The 15973-nt window shown below is 39.0% G+C and overlaps 1 protein-coding gene across 7 annotated transcripts in view; it reads left to right on the top strand.

Moving 5' to 3' along the window:
• Nucleotides 1-15973, top strand: part of RAP1GDS1 (Rap1 GTPase-GDP dissociation stimulator 1) — a 94943-nt gene that overhangs the window by 39859 nt on the left and 39111 nt on the right. For 4 of the 7 annotated variants that reach the window (XM_038178944.2, XM_038178942.2, XM_038178943.2 and 1 more), the window contains exons 3-4: nt 10125-10247; nt 13955-14080. In XM_038178944.2, the coding sequence (XP_038034872.1) occupies nt 10125-10247; nt 13955-14080 (249 nt within the window). Of the gene's footprint in view, nt 1-10124; nt 10309-13954; nt 14081-15973 lie in introns of those variants that run through there. The other 3 variants (XM_072037003.1, XM_013104079.5, XM_013104080.5) reach the window with 2 other exon arrangements.

The following is a 15973-nucleotide window of genomic DNA, read 5'->3' as shown; positions in this document are numbered from 1 at the left end:
CGTTATTCTAAGGCTTCTTTGGTATGTCATTTTTTTCTGCCTTTTTTTTCCCCTCCAACATATTTTAGCTATATACTGTAAGCCTTATTTTCATTTGTATATACTCGCTGTGTCGCATCAGAGAAAATAACATGATGTTACAAACTTCCTGAGCAAATGCTAGCAGGTCTTTTCCATCACTTCCTGCTGTTTCAGCTTTCTGGTGCTGAGATCGTGAGCTCAGCCTTCCTACCTAAAGCTTCTGTTCAGGTTTTCTCTTGAAAGTCACCAGTGGGTTTTCTGAAACCCCTTGGATCCCATTTGATGGCATCACAGAGGAGGATGCGTTGGCATCTGCTAAAGAAAATGGTGGATTTCAGCAGAAAGAACTGATTTCTCACTTCCTTCATCAGAGATGAAACTCACCATCCTATGCCCTGAATCTTCTGTAGACACTTGCTTTCAAAGGCATCTAGTTTCCTGTCTTTAATGTTTTGGTGGATTTCCAGTTCTCACAACCATATGTTAACACAGAGGTTATATCTGAGTTGGAAATTCTTGATTTTGTTCTGTTCTTTATAACTGTGACTTCCATATGCTGTCGAATTTAGCTTGTACTCATACTCTTCCTATAATTGACGTTACTTTTTCTGATCCTTACTGGCCATAGAACAATTCAGAACAATTCTTGTACTGGAGGAAAAAAATCACAGACGATTCAGAGACAATTTTTTTTGGTAATTGCTAAATTCAGTAAATTTCAGAGAATTCAGTAAATTCTCACCTAAGAAATATCAGCTTAACTGAATTTTTTCAAATGCATTGCCACTGCTGATGCCTTTGATTTATGGAAAAAAAAAAAAATCTGTTTACCTACCTTTTTTTCTATTATCTTTTTATACATTTATGGCAGCTCAACATCCATGCACTTAATTGCAGAGTCAAGTAAGTGTCTCTATGCTTAACTTTTAGCACATCAGAATGCCATGCTATTTCAGAGAAATGTTGTGCAGTACATACAGTATTAAGCAGTGGTCATTTCATGTTTTGTTTCTGTGATTGTCTCACACATTACTATGAAAGTGAAAGACTGGTTACCCCCCCAACCCAAACATAGAAAAAAATAATCTGTAGAACCCTTTGTCCTAGCAGTGTTATTCTAAGACACAAAAATTACCTGAAATTACATTCATTCGTTCCCATTGATAGGTATTTTAAGCTGACCTTTTCTGAAGTATAGAGAAAAATCTCTGCATTTCAGATGTTGCTCAGTCAAACTTTACCATAAACAACACCAAACTAACCTTTTGCAGTTTTGAAGTCAAATTTAAGCAGAATAAGAGTAAAATGAGATGTCTCACTTCAGGTACACAGTGACCGAGTAACAATGCTTTCATAATTGTGAACTTTTCCCCAGCATTTTAGCCTAAAACAAAATAATAACCATCTGCAGGCCCTATTCTGACACTCACGTGTAGGATTAGCTTTTGGCTACTGTCGCTTCACATAAATAAAAAAGAGCACTCAGCACCCCCACAGATTTAATGCTCATTACTGATGAGTGAGCTGCAACAACACAAGCCTGTGGACAAGCACAGCAAGACAGCGTAGTGCAAGCAATGCTACCAATTAATCAGTGGCCTATTAATAAGTAGTGGAGTCAAGTTGAACGTTAAATTTCCTTGCTCTCTAACTTCTCTTTGGTCTTTATCATTGCCCTTTCTTCTTAGCAGCAGTCTCCTTTCCAGGTGGATTTCTGAGCCTTCTGAGGTCTGCCCTCCGTATTCCTAGCATCTGTCAACCATGAGTGATCTTGGAGCCACCCACGGGTGCCTGTTGTGTCTGAGCACAGCAGCCCTGCCTGCCTGTTAGTCCTGGTGTCTGACACTGTCCTAGCCTGAACACTCAAACGGGCAGTGGTAACTTACGAAAAGGAAATATGCAGATGAAAGCTAGAATGCCCTCCTCCAAAAAGGCAAGAACAAACCCATATTATTGCTAATTGTCTGCTGCAATCCCTAGTTGTCTGCTGAGATGATGGTATTCTTCAGGAAGATGATGCCCTTGGCCCGTGACAAAGATTTTACTACTTCGTTGTTCCTGCTTTGTCTTGGAAACTGCTAAAATACTAAGAGTAGCACTGAGCTACCTGTAGCACCTTCAGCAACTCCTGTTCTGTACGTATTGGAGACACAAAGTGGTGCCTATTTAGCAGCTGCTAAGTCTTGATCCAGCATCTTTGGATTCAGTGGTGCAGGGATAATTCATTTAATCTGTCTACTCAAACTAAGAGAGAGAGAGGGAATAGAAACGGAAAAGTTGAGACTAAGAGGATGAGTAACAAGGAATAAAGTAGTATGCATTTTTTAAATGAAGGAAAGAAATGGGAGAAGGGTAGGACAGATTTAAAGATATTAATTTTGAAAGAAAACCAACAAACTAAATGTACCTAGGTACCTAGGCAGTGATGGATGCCATATCTTCTTAATTCCCATCACCTTCTGCAACAGCTGCTCACACTCAAAATCTCTTATTGTTTTACCTCAGTTACTGAAGCATGAATATCTAGAGTAAAATTAGTAAAAGGAATATAAAGAAAGGTCCTGATTCTGCCAATATTTCCGTATATCCATACCTTGAAGGACATAAATTCACACCTGTTCTTAGTCCCACTGAGTTCAAGAACTATACTTGTATAAGGTTATGTAGATGTTCAGATCTAAAACGTGTGTAGCCTCTTCTTGCAATTCCTTTGTTATGTGTCACCATCAATGTTGATTTCTGCGTGACAGTTGGTGTCAAGGAAAGCATTCTTTCTTCAAAGGTGTATTTCCAGTTTATTTCTTCAGCACACCATCTTTGCTATCCTATAAACCTGGTCTTCTTGATGGGGATTATAATGTAATGAAATGTAAAGCAAAAGGCATAACACAAGCATTTAGCATTTACAGTTGAATTATATTTTACATCTAGATTAGCAGAAGTTAATGTAACTTTTAACATAATTTGGAGTATCTGGCATGACAGAAGTAATTTTGATTGGCTTGTAAGTATAAAATCCAAGTCTTAACGCTCACATAGGTGGTGATAGTGGATTTCAGAGGAAGAAATTTTTGACAGGAACATTTTCATAAATGGAATGAGTTTTGAAGAGAAAATGAAAGTAGTACTTAAAACCCCGAGGAAGGTGTTACATTCTGCTGCCAGGGAAGGCTTAGGGAGGATGGAAACCATCTTAGTACAGATGCTGTTTCTACTGGCTAAAACATTCCTTTGCTATACCTTACACTGTGCTATTCCTTTATAAAAACTTACACCACATCCCTCAGAAAGTGACATTACCAAGAAAATGCACGTTAACTATTTTTCTTTCGCCAGTACAGTTACATCAGCAATAGGGTTTTGTTGGCAAGAAACTGTTAAACTGAAAAGACCACATCTTAGCCCAGCGTGCTCACACAAGCAAGAATTTCTGCTCTGCCTCGGATGCAGATAATCTCTTGTAGCAGAGGTACGAATCTAATTGGGCCAGCTCAGCCAATTAAGCTCATTACAGTCCATTAGGTTTACTTGAGAAGGCTGGTAGTCAAATGCCTTTCTGGAAGTTGGGGATTCTGATGGATATTCTGTAAGAAGGAGTTTTGTCTCATATACTGTGTTATAAAGCATTCCTTCCTTTTGCTACAGATGCTTGCTGCATCTTAGCTCATGAAACTGCTGCATTTTTGTGGCACTGTATACACATGATGCAGAAATGTTTCATCATAAGTGCTGTATATTATATATTATTACAGTATACCTATTTAATTGGAACATACTAAATCAAGGTGACTGCTTTTTATTGGACTATCTCCCAGTAAACTGGCCTAGCCTAATGATACTGGGTAGTAATCACTGCTGCCTAGTGGGGTTATATTTTACATAAATTCTTCTTAATAGTGATATATTTAGTTAGTGCCAAATACTTAAATGATGTTTATCCAAGTGTTAAATTCCAAGGACTATTTGTTGAATATACAATGTGCCAAATAAAGATTAAGTATGATATGTTCCTTCTTCTCAGGAGGCCTCTGTGAACAGTAGTTCCAGATAACAGAATATAAAAATTTCTTTTTAGATTTTATGTTTGAAATGCAATACAGAAGCAGAAGAAAAGGCCTGTTCTTAAAAAAAATAAATAAATAAACAAACAAAATACACAAAATAAACAACAGTATAGAGAGCTTGTAATTCTCAATTTTAGGTCTGAAATTTCATAGCTCTGGCCTAATCCCTTATGACTTACAAACATAATCTTTTTTAGATTAGGTTTTCCCTTAAAATGCTTTGGCAGCAAATCATTTTAGAAATATCAATTGCTAAGAAAATATATTTTGTATGTAGACACAGTCTCTCAGATAGCACTGGGCAGAATTTTACAATAGGCATTTGAGCTTGCTTGAGAGCACTCTTAAGAGATGGCTTACAAGGAATATGAAACATTTCCTGAATATAGAATATGCAACTTTCAAATCTGATTGTATTTTTAAATTAAAACATGTAACACAGATTGAAAAACTAAAACGTGAGGATACTTAAGGTTGTACCTAAGGTCCTGTAATAAATCCAGTTGGTACAAGCAATGGCGGAGGCAAATTAAAACACAAGCTGAGTATAAAACATGAAGGTGCTCGTGGATGACATTTGTACTTAGAGGCCAGACAACGAACTAGGCAGCTCAGGCACTAATTATCAAACTCTTTAAGCAACCGAGCTACCAAAGTGGTTGCCTCCTGCAGAGGGTCAGTCAGAAAGGTGGACGGGGGGACGAGCAGCTCATATAAATCCACCAAACTAAGTGTCAGGGCACTAACTAGGTCCAGCTCAGGAAAACAGACTCCTAGCCGCCTACCCTTAATATTCTGCTTTGTGCTGCAAAGCACCCATGGAAGTATCCATGTGTATGTTTCTTTCCAGAACACAAAGCTGGCATGTGTGTTTATTAAATTTCTTCACTGGTACCTGCAACAGGCTATTCAAGTCCTGAGTCCCATCCTGCAATTCACTTTTATTCTTTGGATACAGCTTTTGGAGAATTTAATCAGTGGGAATCATGCAGCTAGCTGGTTGGTGAATCTGTCTCTCCATCTGTCCTTCCTTCCTTGTTAGAGCTGAGATTTTAATTACAAACATCTGTGCACTATCTCTGCTTCTTCATTAAAAAATAGGAGCTGAAGTTGCCCTGTTGCTGCTGGCAGTGACAGAACAGAGCAAATATCATGCTGAAAACCTTCACACAGCTAAGGGAGAATCTTCCCTCCCTCCTAGGGGTCTAGTTTGAAGGATACGTGAGCAAGCAGATTATATTTGTGGGGAATCCCCTATGTGGGGAGGAGTGTGCCAACAGAAGATGTATTTATACATTTCATTCTCTCTCTTTTCTTTTTCTGTAAAAACAAATCTTGGTAATGGGAACGATCTTTTTGGCTAAGGTATGTTAAACAAAAGCCTCCTTTCTCTGTGGTGTATGTCTTGTTGCATGAGATCACATTATTTGTTTTACTGAGGTTCTTTACAACCCACTATTTGTGTTCTTTCAGTCAGACTAAAATCTCCATTTTGTGGTTTGGAAAAAAAACAGCAGTAGGATGCAGAGAGACAGACAGTGCTTCTTGCGAGAGGCAGTGTAGGGTATGCGATGCGAGCATCAGTACTTACTCGGTACATGAACTTTTTTTTTGCTGTGGTAGATAAGAGAATGCGCCAGTTAGAAAGATATCCCTTGCTCCCTTCGTTCTCTTCCCTTCTGTCTTTTGAGGGAACAGATGGAAGGTTCCTTTCATGATATACGTGGTTCATCATTATTTATTCATGTGTTCATCCTCCTCTTTCTGATGAGTACATGTGGGAGGGACGTTGTAAAGCCAAGGTAATTTTCTGCAGTGGTTTCTGGAGGTTTATAAAACATCTTTGCAGCTAGAAATACATACATTTTTCAAAAGACTAACATGGTTGGCTTAATAAAGAGGGCGCTCGTGGAGCTGCTTATTTACAATTCTGTGGTGTGCCTCATTTCTCATGTAAAGCTCCACAACAAGGGAATTATTGCAGTGCTAGCCTTTGCTAATATTGGATTATTTTAAACTCTTTTTTCTTCTGGAATAAGAAATTGCTTGCACCAACAAAATATCTAATAGTGTAACTTAAGCTCCTTGCTCAAAGAGAGCAGGAACTGTGCACCAGTATTTTTCTTCTGCTAGCAAGTAGTGGCAATTCTGACAGCTATGCCTTTCCCTTCCCTTTCCACTCCCTGCCTTCTCTTTCACTTGAAGATGGAGGAAATGATGCAGAGATGAGAAAAGAGTGAGATAGAGAGGAGTAAAATCTAACAGGAAATAGAGCTGAGAGGGGAGAGACAATTTAATTTGAGACACTCATTGGATTTTTTCCTGTAATGATTTCTGCCACTTAATTAAGCAGTCTGATAGCCCCGGTGCTGAGCTCTCCAGCTCTGATCTATGGCATTAAAGAATTGCCTGCCCACACCCGTTATTATTCTGACTTCAGGCACAGCAAAAACCATGAAAAAGCGAGGATATTGACATTTTAATCACCCTGCTATGACATTAATAAGATTTTGGAACTATGTGATCTAACATATTCTTCATCTTGATATCTGGTGATATAAAGAGACATCTAAAGCTGCAGGTTTGACCTTAGGGCTTTCCCCTCCCTCATTTGTGCTGCCGTGGCACAGCACCGTATTGTATTGTGTGCAAAGGGGCTGTTTCTGAAGCAGCGTTATCACAGTCCTGCAGTTTCTTTCCTTCATGATAAGGGCAGTCGGTTCTCTATGGGGGGGTTAGCGCGCGCAGGCTCAAAATCGGGCTTTAAAAGAAAGCATCTGAAATCTGGGCATGCACTTAGAGCAAAATGGTTTTGGGGTGTGGCACCCTGATATCTGGCTGCCTTGATTGCCAGGTTTCCTTAAGGCACAGATTGAACGGATGTGAAATTTAATGTGGTTATGCTAAAGGGATTAAAATGGTGAGCATAAGGCAACTTGCTAACACATGATTAACGTTGACTATAATTCCTGTTTTCTCCGTTATAGAAAGCATGAGGAGATTACATGGTGGAAGTTTTGTCCAGATCTTTCTTGCTCCTATAGGCACATTTGGTTTGCATGCCTCAACTGCAATTGACAATACATCGAAACAATCAAAAGATGACAGTTGAATTAAAATAAAAGTAATAAAAGAATAAAAGTAGTATGCAGCAGGTACACATCCTTAGCAAAGACTCCCTCTTTCTTGCATACACACACGAACAGGACTTCTCCAGCCTATGAAGAGAACAAGCGAAGGGAATAATTGAGGGTTGCCTGTGCTGAAACCATTTCTAATGTTCTGCAGAGGAAGTGCAGGGTTTAGGGAGACCTGGAGTAGACAAGCTGGAGCACCCCCTGGCATTTAACTCACTCGGGGTAGAGCAGAGGTAAGGGTGTCCCTTGCCAATGATGGGAGATGTATGCTCGCTGCTGGCAAATTCATCAGTTTTCCCTCTTTCGTAACTACCAAAATTTTGTTGGTGGTGCTCAGCCTGGGTAACAAGAACCAGTGGGATGCTGTTTTTTTTGAAGGCGAAAATATATGCTGGTGTGGCTCCTGTGGTGCTTAAGATTAAAAAAGTCAATGTTCCGTTTTCATCCGTGTGATATCAGCTAGCTGAGATCCCAGTTTCCAACAGGTGTATTAAGCACAGTGTTTCTATTGATACTCACTTGCTTATCACAGTAAAATAAATCAGAGCATATCTGCTACATAAAACTGGCCTGGAGAAGCGTTTAATTTTATTTTCCCACTGCTTGCAGGATATATTTTGTCCTGTTTATGTGATTTATTCTTTGCACAGTAATAAGTCCATCAAACTACAGATCATAAAAATAAGACTGGATACTGTATATCTTAGCAGCATGGCAGGAAAAAATGCATTCATGTCTCCTGCCTACTAATTCTGGTTAACATCCTACAGGTTCACAAATACCTGCATGTCCAGTGTTGAATTCTGTGCTCTTGTTTTTGAACTTAAGAGAGGAGAATCTCTTCTTTAGTAGACACCTAAGAAAAGTCTGGACCAGTCTCTGGTCCTGTCATGATTTTTTCTGGATTCAAACTTCTCTTTCATCCTTACATACGTACAAAGTATGTGCTGTAAGTCAGAACTTGCAAAAGCTTGTGAATAAGTAGAAAGCTCCTTTACGTTGCATCTTCAGAGAGAAGTTCTGAAGGAATGTAAAAAATCACAATTAATTGGGCTGCAAACAGCTTAATAATAATTAGCATGTTCATTATGCTTATATCGAAATTAATCTTCATTTCATACCTAATCTGTTTGTAATCAGATGTCATCACTGTATTGCAGATGAGTAGTCGCAGCCAAAGACTGGCCTCCTAAGATAACACGAGAAATACAGAAACACACGACTGCAATCCAGACTAGTTGTTTTCTCCCTCGAATCCCTGTTTTGTCACCTAGACCTCACTGGCTCCCGGCCAGTGAAGCGTGTACACACCATATGTGAGCCACAAAGCCAACGGGAGTGACCTCTACCAGGCTTGTGGGGCTGCTGCTCAGGGTCAGCTCGGGCAGCTGTCCCCAGCGCTTGGGGCACGGGTCGGCTTGGAGCTGCCACGAGTCCAAAAGGCAACTGCAGCCCCGAGAGTAGGCAAGGGGAGGAGAGGAGGAGGGTGAGGAAAGAGGAGGCAGTGTGCCCAGTGAGATGTTGTTAGCTATTCACAGGTGAAGCTCAGCTAAAAAATGGTTGCAAATTGCTACTCTAGAAGATTACCTGGTTGTGGTGCACAAAACAAAACAAAAGAAAAAAGGATTTACTTGTCTAGGGGGAAAGCACAGAATGTTTTATTGGAAAAAAAAAAAAAAGACCAAAAAAACAAACAACAAACAAACTATTGGATTAGTTTAAGGCCCCTGCTTTGCTGTTTAAGAGCATCCGTCCCTCACTTTACTCCCTGATTTGAAAGGTTCTGTATAAAAGCAGACCCATTGATTACTGCTGTTGCTGCCCAGTCTGACTGTCTTGTTAGCTCCTGAGAGCACCACAGTAAGGGTGCTTTTGAGAAGCTGCAGAAAGCAGTGCTGTGAGGTCAGCCTTCTCAACGCTGAAATGCCTGACAGCCAGCTACAGGAAGAGTCTGCATCGGTTTCTTGCTGTTACTGGCAAGCTCTAGCATTGTTTTTTTTAATTTTATTTTAACTTGCACTTACCTTAAAGCTTTTATTTTAAGTGGTGTGAGGGGTTTTGTGCATGTTTTATGCATATCACACTTGTATTCAGCTCAAACATGCTGTTATTGGAAAGCATTAGCGAAATACATTTAGCATCTAGTACCTTTGTTTAATTGCAGTTCATGCTCACGTTCAGTGTTCATTTTCGGGTTGTACAGAGCATTAGGCCAGCAGTGCTGGGTGGGGCCTTATTACGGAGCAGCTGCACAATTCCTGCAGTGTAACAGGCAGAAAGAGGAAAAGCTCTGTCCTGAAATCTTCGATCTCTATTACAAGGACTCTTATTTTTCCCTTTCTTTCTACTGGGGCTATACTGGAGCTACTGTAGGTTAGCAGAGTAACATAGAAGATAAGCAAGCTGAGCATAAGAGGAGTCTAGACTAGAATCTCTTTAGCTCTCCCCCTTCTCCAGTTTCTGACTCCTGTGCTGCATTATACTCTGCCCTCAGGTGTTAGGATTTCCCCATCATTCTTTGAATGTTTGCCACAACTAGTCACTTCAGAGCACCGTTCCTGGATTTTTTACACAGTACTTTAGGCTGCTGCGTATCACTCCATAGCCTTTAGTCTTTCTGCCAGTCTCTACAGTAGTTGCTCTATGTATGCACGAGTATGTGTGCATATTTATTTATTTAACACACAGCCACCCTGTAAAGATTGATTGATTCTGAATGGCAAATTGTAAAGATGTATGAGCACATCATGTGAAACAAACACGAAGTAGCTGTCTGCTTCTTATATGGGAAAACAATCACTTTGAGTATTACCTTTGAGAAGATTTACCTTTCCTTTCTTTCTTCTTTCCTTCCCCCATACAAGCTGATGCACAAGTCATTTTTGTGTGATGTGTTTTTCAGATACGGAGACGAGCGAAAAAATCCAGAAAAGCGGAGTGCTTCAGGTGTTCGCGAGTCTGTTGACGCCACAATCTTCCTGCACAGCAAAAGTAGCTAACATCATAGCAGAAGTAGCCAGAAATGGTGAGGTTTTCTACAAGAACTTTTCTGCTGGAACATCTTCAGTTTTTCACCTCACTTGTCAGTATGTTTTACTTCATTTATGTTTTCATTTTGTAGATTAGACATCTTTTTCATATCTCTCCTTTTCACTCTTTTTGTTTTTGTTGTGTCAAATTTTATTTCTCTACTTTTCAGTACAATTAAAACAGCATTTGGCTGCTGGAATGTTTTCAGTCCTGACTTTGATGCTATTTAGTTGTCAAGACAATCACTAGTGTATATTATCGGACAGAAGTAGCATGCCATTAGCTTTAAGAAATGCATATGGAAAAAAAAAGGTGTGCATCATTACATTACTATGTCACACATAGTTATAACAGATGTATGTACAAATGTGGTTAAGGGGTAGCAGATAGTTGCTTTGGTCTGAGATTGGTGATAATATTATTATAATTATGTGGCCATTGACACCACACCAAAAACAGTAATTCCCACCTGAAGAGCACTGGAAGTGTTAGAATAAGAGCACAAGATCCCAAATGAGAATCAGTGGTCCATTTTCATATGTATTATAAGCATGCAGTCATATAATGTGGAAGATAATCTAAAACTGCTTATTTTTTCTTTAGAAATAATTATCTTAGAGCTCACCCAGTACCCTGCATACCTTAAGCACACAAGAATGGCCTAATTTTTGCAGGCAGGAGATATGGGCAAACCCTGCAAGGAGGGCAGAGGAGGTTTGTGGCTGACTTTCCTCACTCCTTGACTTGCTGCTCTACCAGCCAAAGAAGCACTGATAGCGTTTCGTACTTTCCTTCCCTGGGGGCCAGGCAGAGAAAAGAAGGATGCCCCTTACCTGCTGTGCACAAGCAGTACTGGCAGCTGAATCTGTCTCCCTGTGTAAATTCTCATGCTGGTGTCTCTTCAGAGAAGGGCCTACATTACTGCTGATTGTTTCCACATTCCTTTCCCACCTTTTCCACGGAATCACAATACTACAGCTTCCTACTGATAGCCTCTCTGTAACCTCTTCCACCATTTCTCTGATTTTGAGTCAATGATATATATATATACATACACGAATGTTCAGAAGCATTACCAAGATAAGAAGATACGCTTTGTTAGTTTATAAGGTTTTAGATAAATAACCTGTAAAAATGTAAACACGGAAATTTAAACTTAGGAATGTTTCAGAATGATGGAGATTCGTGCAGCCCTGTCACATGTTCTTCCATACTTAATAAATGCATAAGTATATTTAGACTATTCCAGTTGACTGTGCATCCTCAAGTTCTTTTAATCCTCTCTTCTAAAGTAGGAGCTAGGAATAAAAGCAATGTTCACAGTAGTTTCACTGATTACGATGCATTGTTTCCTGAAAGATTCTCTATAGAGCATTTTAGCCAGTATCTTTCACTCTGAATTAATAAATGAAACCTCTGAATAGTTTTTAATTTTTCCCTTCTCCCTGCCAGGTTTTAAATTGCTGTTATGAGCACGCTCTTCAGAACAGCTGGCATTTTACCTGGTTCATCATGCAAAATAGCTTTTGTCTTTTTCTTGGAGTTAATTAGTAGGCACAACTAGAACCTCTGGCAGCTAAGGTTAATGTGAAAGTATTCAGAAGTGTTTCAAGGTGCCTACCACTTTCAGGACTGAGATGAGCTGGGTGTTCCTCTTTGGGTTCTATCTCTGTTGAAATAGTTGCTTAAGCAGCATAGTAGGGAACACCTCGTTTGAATTCTATGATTTTCTTTATCCTCTTACATAAGAATGCAACTGTTTCATGTTTATATTGCATCTTTTTTCAACAAGCTTCAGGGCACTTTTTAGAAATTTGCATTATTGACATCATACAGATAGTAGGCATTAAACACAGGCAACTGAAATTATTTCCCTGTGGTCTTGCCATGCAGCTCTGGCAGAGCTGGGAGTAATGCCTCTGGCTCTGAATCCGGACTTTACCAGATATTTCATTTCTTTATCATATTTCATTTCTTCCTTTTCATCACTTTGTGCCCTTACTCAATTTCACCTCTCCAGCTCACATGACTCTTCCTTCTCCTAATACTATATGTTAGTCTCTTGTATCTTAAAAATCCAAACAGACAAAAAACACTTGAGTCACTCTAGTCTCACCAGCTACAGCCATTTCTCTTCCAGCTATGGGCCTACTGAAGGCTCAGATGCATTTGCTACCTGGAGTTTCTCTCCTCACCTTTTAAATCCTCTTCTGAGGTCTTCAGTCTCTTCTTCTTTGCTAGATTTAGGAATGAGAAAAACATCTTTGCAGTCTATAATACCACAACACAATTAAATGTCTCTGTTGAAATCTTGTCCTCCAGTCGTTTATGGTACTCTGTCCTTCAGTGCTTCTCCTAACTTTTTAAGTGATTCTTCAGTGTTTTCTTCAAAGGATCTGCTTCATTTCCCCTCCAGGTTAGTGGAAACCTTCTGAATGTCTCTGTTATTGGTTACTTTCCTTTTCTGCTATTTCTTCTGTGCAAATATAGTTACAGTTACCACATTTTTGTTGCTGTCTAACACATCAGTTTTGCTATGTATGGCACCACTTCTTTTACTTCTTATCCTTACATGACCTTGATAAATACAGGCTTGCTCAGCATATTGCCTAATTTTTTTAATTTTTTTTTTTTTGCTGAATGGGAGGCTGAAAGCTTCTGTTCGCTCCACATAAGAGGGTGTGTGGAAAAAAGGTTTCTTACCCTTTCTCACCACATGAGCAAGACCCCAAACATACAACAGCACAGACTGAGACCTCTACCTCTAGAACAAGTTACCATTTCCTCTCACAGACCAAGAGTTAAAAACAAAAACAAAAACAAAAACAAAATCTGATCTCTGATGGTGCCCCGTAGTAAACTATCAAGTTCATACTACTGGTGTCTCGGTGGATGCCCCTGTAAACTTCCTTTGTGAGATGAACAGCGCAGTGCCTAACTACAGATCCTCCTGGAGAACAGTGCTTCATCTCTCTGGCACCAGGATAATTCTCTCCCTATGACTTGCAGAGATGTAAGAGAAATACTTTGGTTCCCTATCACCAAGGGACATAGCAGGAAAAAAGGACAGAAAGGTAGAGAGTTTCCCAGTGGATGGGACCTCTAACTTTCCTCCCATGGTGGGGATCAGTTAGACTGTGGAAAGGCACAGGGCTCACATAATCCCTCTCGTACTTCTTGTTCCTTACCTTCCAAATAAAGACCCCGTTACTTGGCTTTGTTTACTTCTATTTTATTTTTTTTCTAAAGCAAAAGCTTTTTAGGAGTTCTAATTATGGAAAGAGAAGGTTAAAAAGTGCTGCTTATTTGGGGAGTATGAGTACCAGTTTTAAGTCATCTCTTGTGTAATTCAGTAGTTTAATTTATGTTTGTTCAAGTGGAGAAAAAGATTGTGAATTCGCTTGTTCTTTTCAGCATTTTTTACGATTCTGAAAACATGCTCAGTCTGATCTCTGTTAAATTAGTTTCCACGGAAGTCAATTAAATACTCTTAATTCCTTCTAAATTAACAAGTAATGGGAAGAACATAAGCCCAAATCCTGACCTTGGGCTTGTTCTCTAAAAACCTGCATGCAAACTTACATTGTTTGTCCATGCATACGTTTATTCTTACAAAAGGCCCAGTTGCAATGCCAGTGTAACTAGAATGGAGGAAACTGAAAATAGCAGGCTTTCTTTAACAGGCTTTTCCTTTTTTTGCAGAATTTATGCGGAACCCATGTGTGGATGCTGGGTTGATCCCTCCTTTGGTGCAGCTGTTAAACTGCAAAGACCAGGAAGTATTGCTTCAAACAGGACGTGCCCTGGGCAATATATGCTACGATAGCCGTAAGTGTTGAAATATGCCATCTTTTGTAGACACACTTGTAGGAGGGAAGGGAATGTTTTGGTATTTGTACATTGTGTACTGGGAGTTATTTTCCACTTTTCTTGACTTTTATTTGCCACACGCAGCTATTCTGATTGCATGGACACTTGTGCATCACACTTGCATTATGCTTTTGTGACAGAAAGAACAAAAAAACCTGTTAAAATATCGTAGTACAATTGGACATAATATTAGAAGAGATTTGTGGGCTTCAGTGGTTTGTTTTGTCTTTTTTTAAACATAATGAACTATTTTTTTTTAAAGACAAGGTGCTACATATACAGTGTCCTGAATGGCTAATTATTCTCTAATAGAGTCAAAGGGGAGTAATTAGAAGGGAGTATTTATATCTTAACCAGACTCAAAGATGTGCAGAGATACATATGTGGGTGAGAGGGATGCCTAAACTATGTTGCTGATTCTAAAAATTCTGAAGTGGCCAATCAATTGCACCAAGATTACATACTGATATTTTTGATAGTCCAGATTTCGGGTTGGTTACTTTTTAGGGTTTTTTTTGGCCACAATAAATATTGCAGTGTCAGGCATTAGCAAATTTAAATGCACCTGTGACTCCATGTCTTTATATTCATATGAAGCAATTAGAAGCCTATGGATGTCTGCAGATGGGAAATGAACTGAAATTGCATAAGGACTTTAGTATCTTCAGACTTAGTGTCTTATTTCATATGGCATGAGATTTTCTTTGGGGTATATTTTGCCTTTACTAAAAGTTTTTACTATTGTGAATTACTGTCTGTTTTAAAAAATAAATTTTTAGTAGGCTGTTCCTTAATACATTTTTCAAGCTAGTTTGGAAATTTGCATTTTATGTTGTTTTAAATTACTTTGTCTTTGACCTCAGGGATGTTAATCAGATTTTTTATGCTGGCATTTCCATTTACAGACAGCTACTGCTTGAGGATGATAATGTTTAATTCTTTCATTTAGGGTTTTATTTAAGGTGACCAATCAACTGAACACCTGCTTCCCTATGGAAACTTCAAGACGAAGCTGTTGAGCTTTCCCTAACAATTTACTTACTAAATTTTATTTCAGGGTCATATATGATGTAAACCTCAGTCCCAGGTGGCACTGGTTTATTTCATATTAGTAAAACCTACATAACTCTTCATACCATTCCTGTTCAACCCACATGTTTCATGAAATACAATAAAGCCACGTGAATACTGGTTTCGAAGAAACAGGTATTGGGGACTGCTGATGCTGGCTTTTACAGTGCAGGATTTACACAGTAGGGGAAAGCTGTACCTGTGATGCTCTTTGCTGTACTTGTGAAAGCCTCGTTATGCTCTTCCATGGAACAAAACAGATGCTGTTAAAATCTACAGTGCACAGTGATGTGTTCTGTATGCCATGTGTTGCTGTGCTCCTGCAGGAGGACAGTTGCTACCTTCCCTGTGTATTTAAATGAGAACAATGATTAAAGTGTAATAAGACATCACAAAAATCAAGACTAGCATCCTAGATTTAAGTGGAAGAGGCTATTTGCAGTGCTTATTTATTACATCCACCCCATTTTGCTTTGTTTTGTTTGTTATCTTAAAGAGTAATGATTCTGTAGTTAACCTATCCTGGGATCTGATAGAAGATGAATACTTTCAATGTGTTTATTATTATAAAATTGAGTTTATTCTCATTTATGACTTATTTACTTATATTGAAATGATTTTTCCATAACAAAGAGCTTTAAAGGATAACAAAGACGAGGTGTAGAGGACAGTATTTCTAATCACAGACATTGTTATGTACAGATAGGCTTTTTCTTCTCAACTGAGTCAAAAGCATGTGTTACCCCTCTGATAAATAGGGCTCTCATAGAAACGTGGAAT

Source organism: Anas platyrhynchos, chromosome 4 (genome assembly GCF_047663525.1).
Source record: "Anas platyrhynchos isolate ZD024472 breed Pekin duck chromosome 4, IASCAAS_PekinDuck_T2T, whole genome shotgun sequence".
Lineage (NCBI taxonomy): Eukaryota > Metazoa > Chordata > Aves > Anseriformes > Anatidae > Anas > Anas platyrhynchos.
The sequence above is the reverse complement of the archived record's forward strand: the minus strand, read 5'-3'. Positions and strand labels throughout refer to the sequence as shown.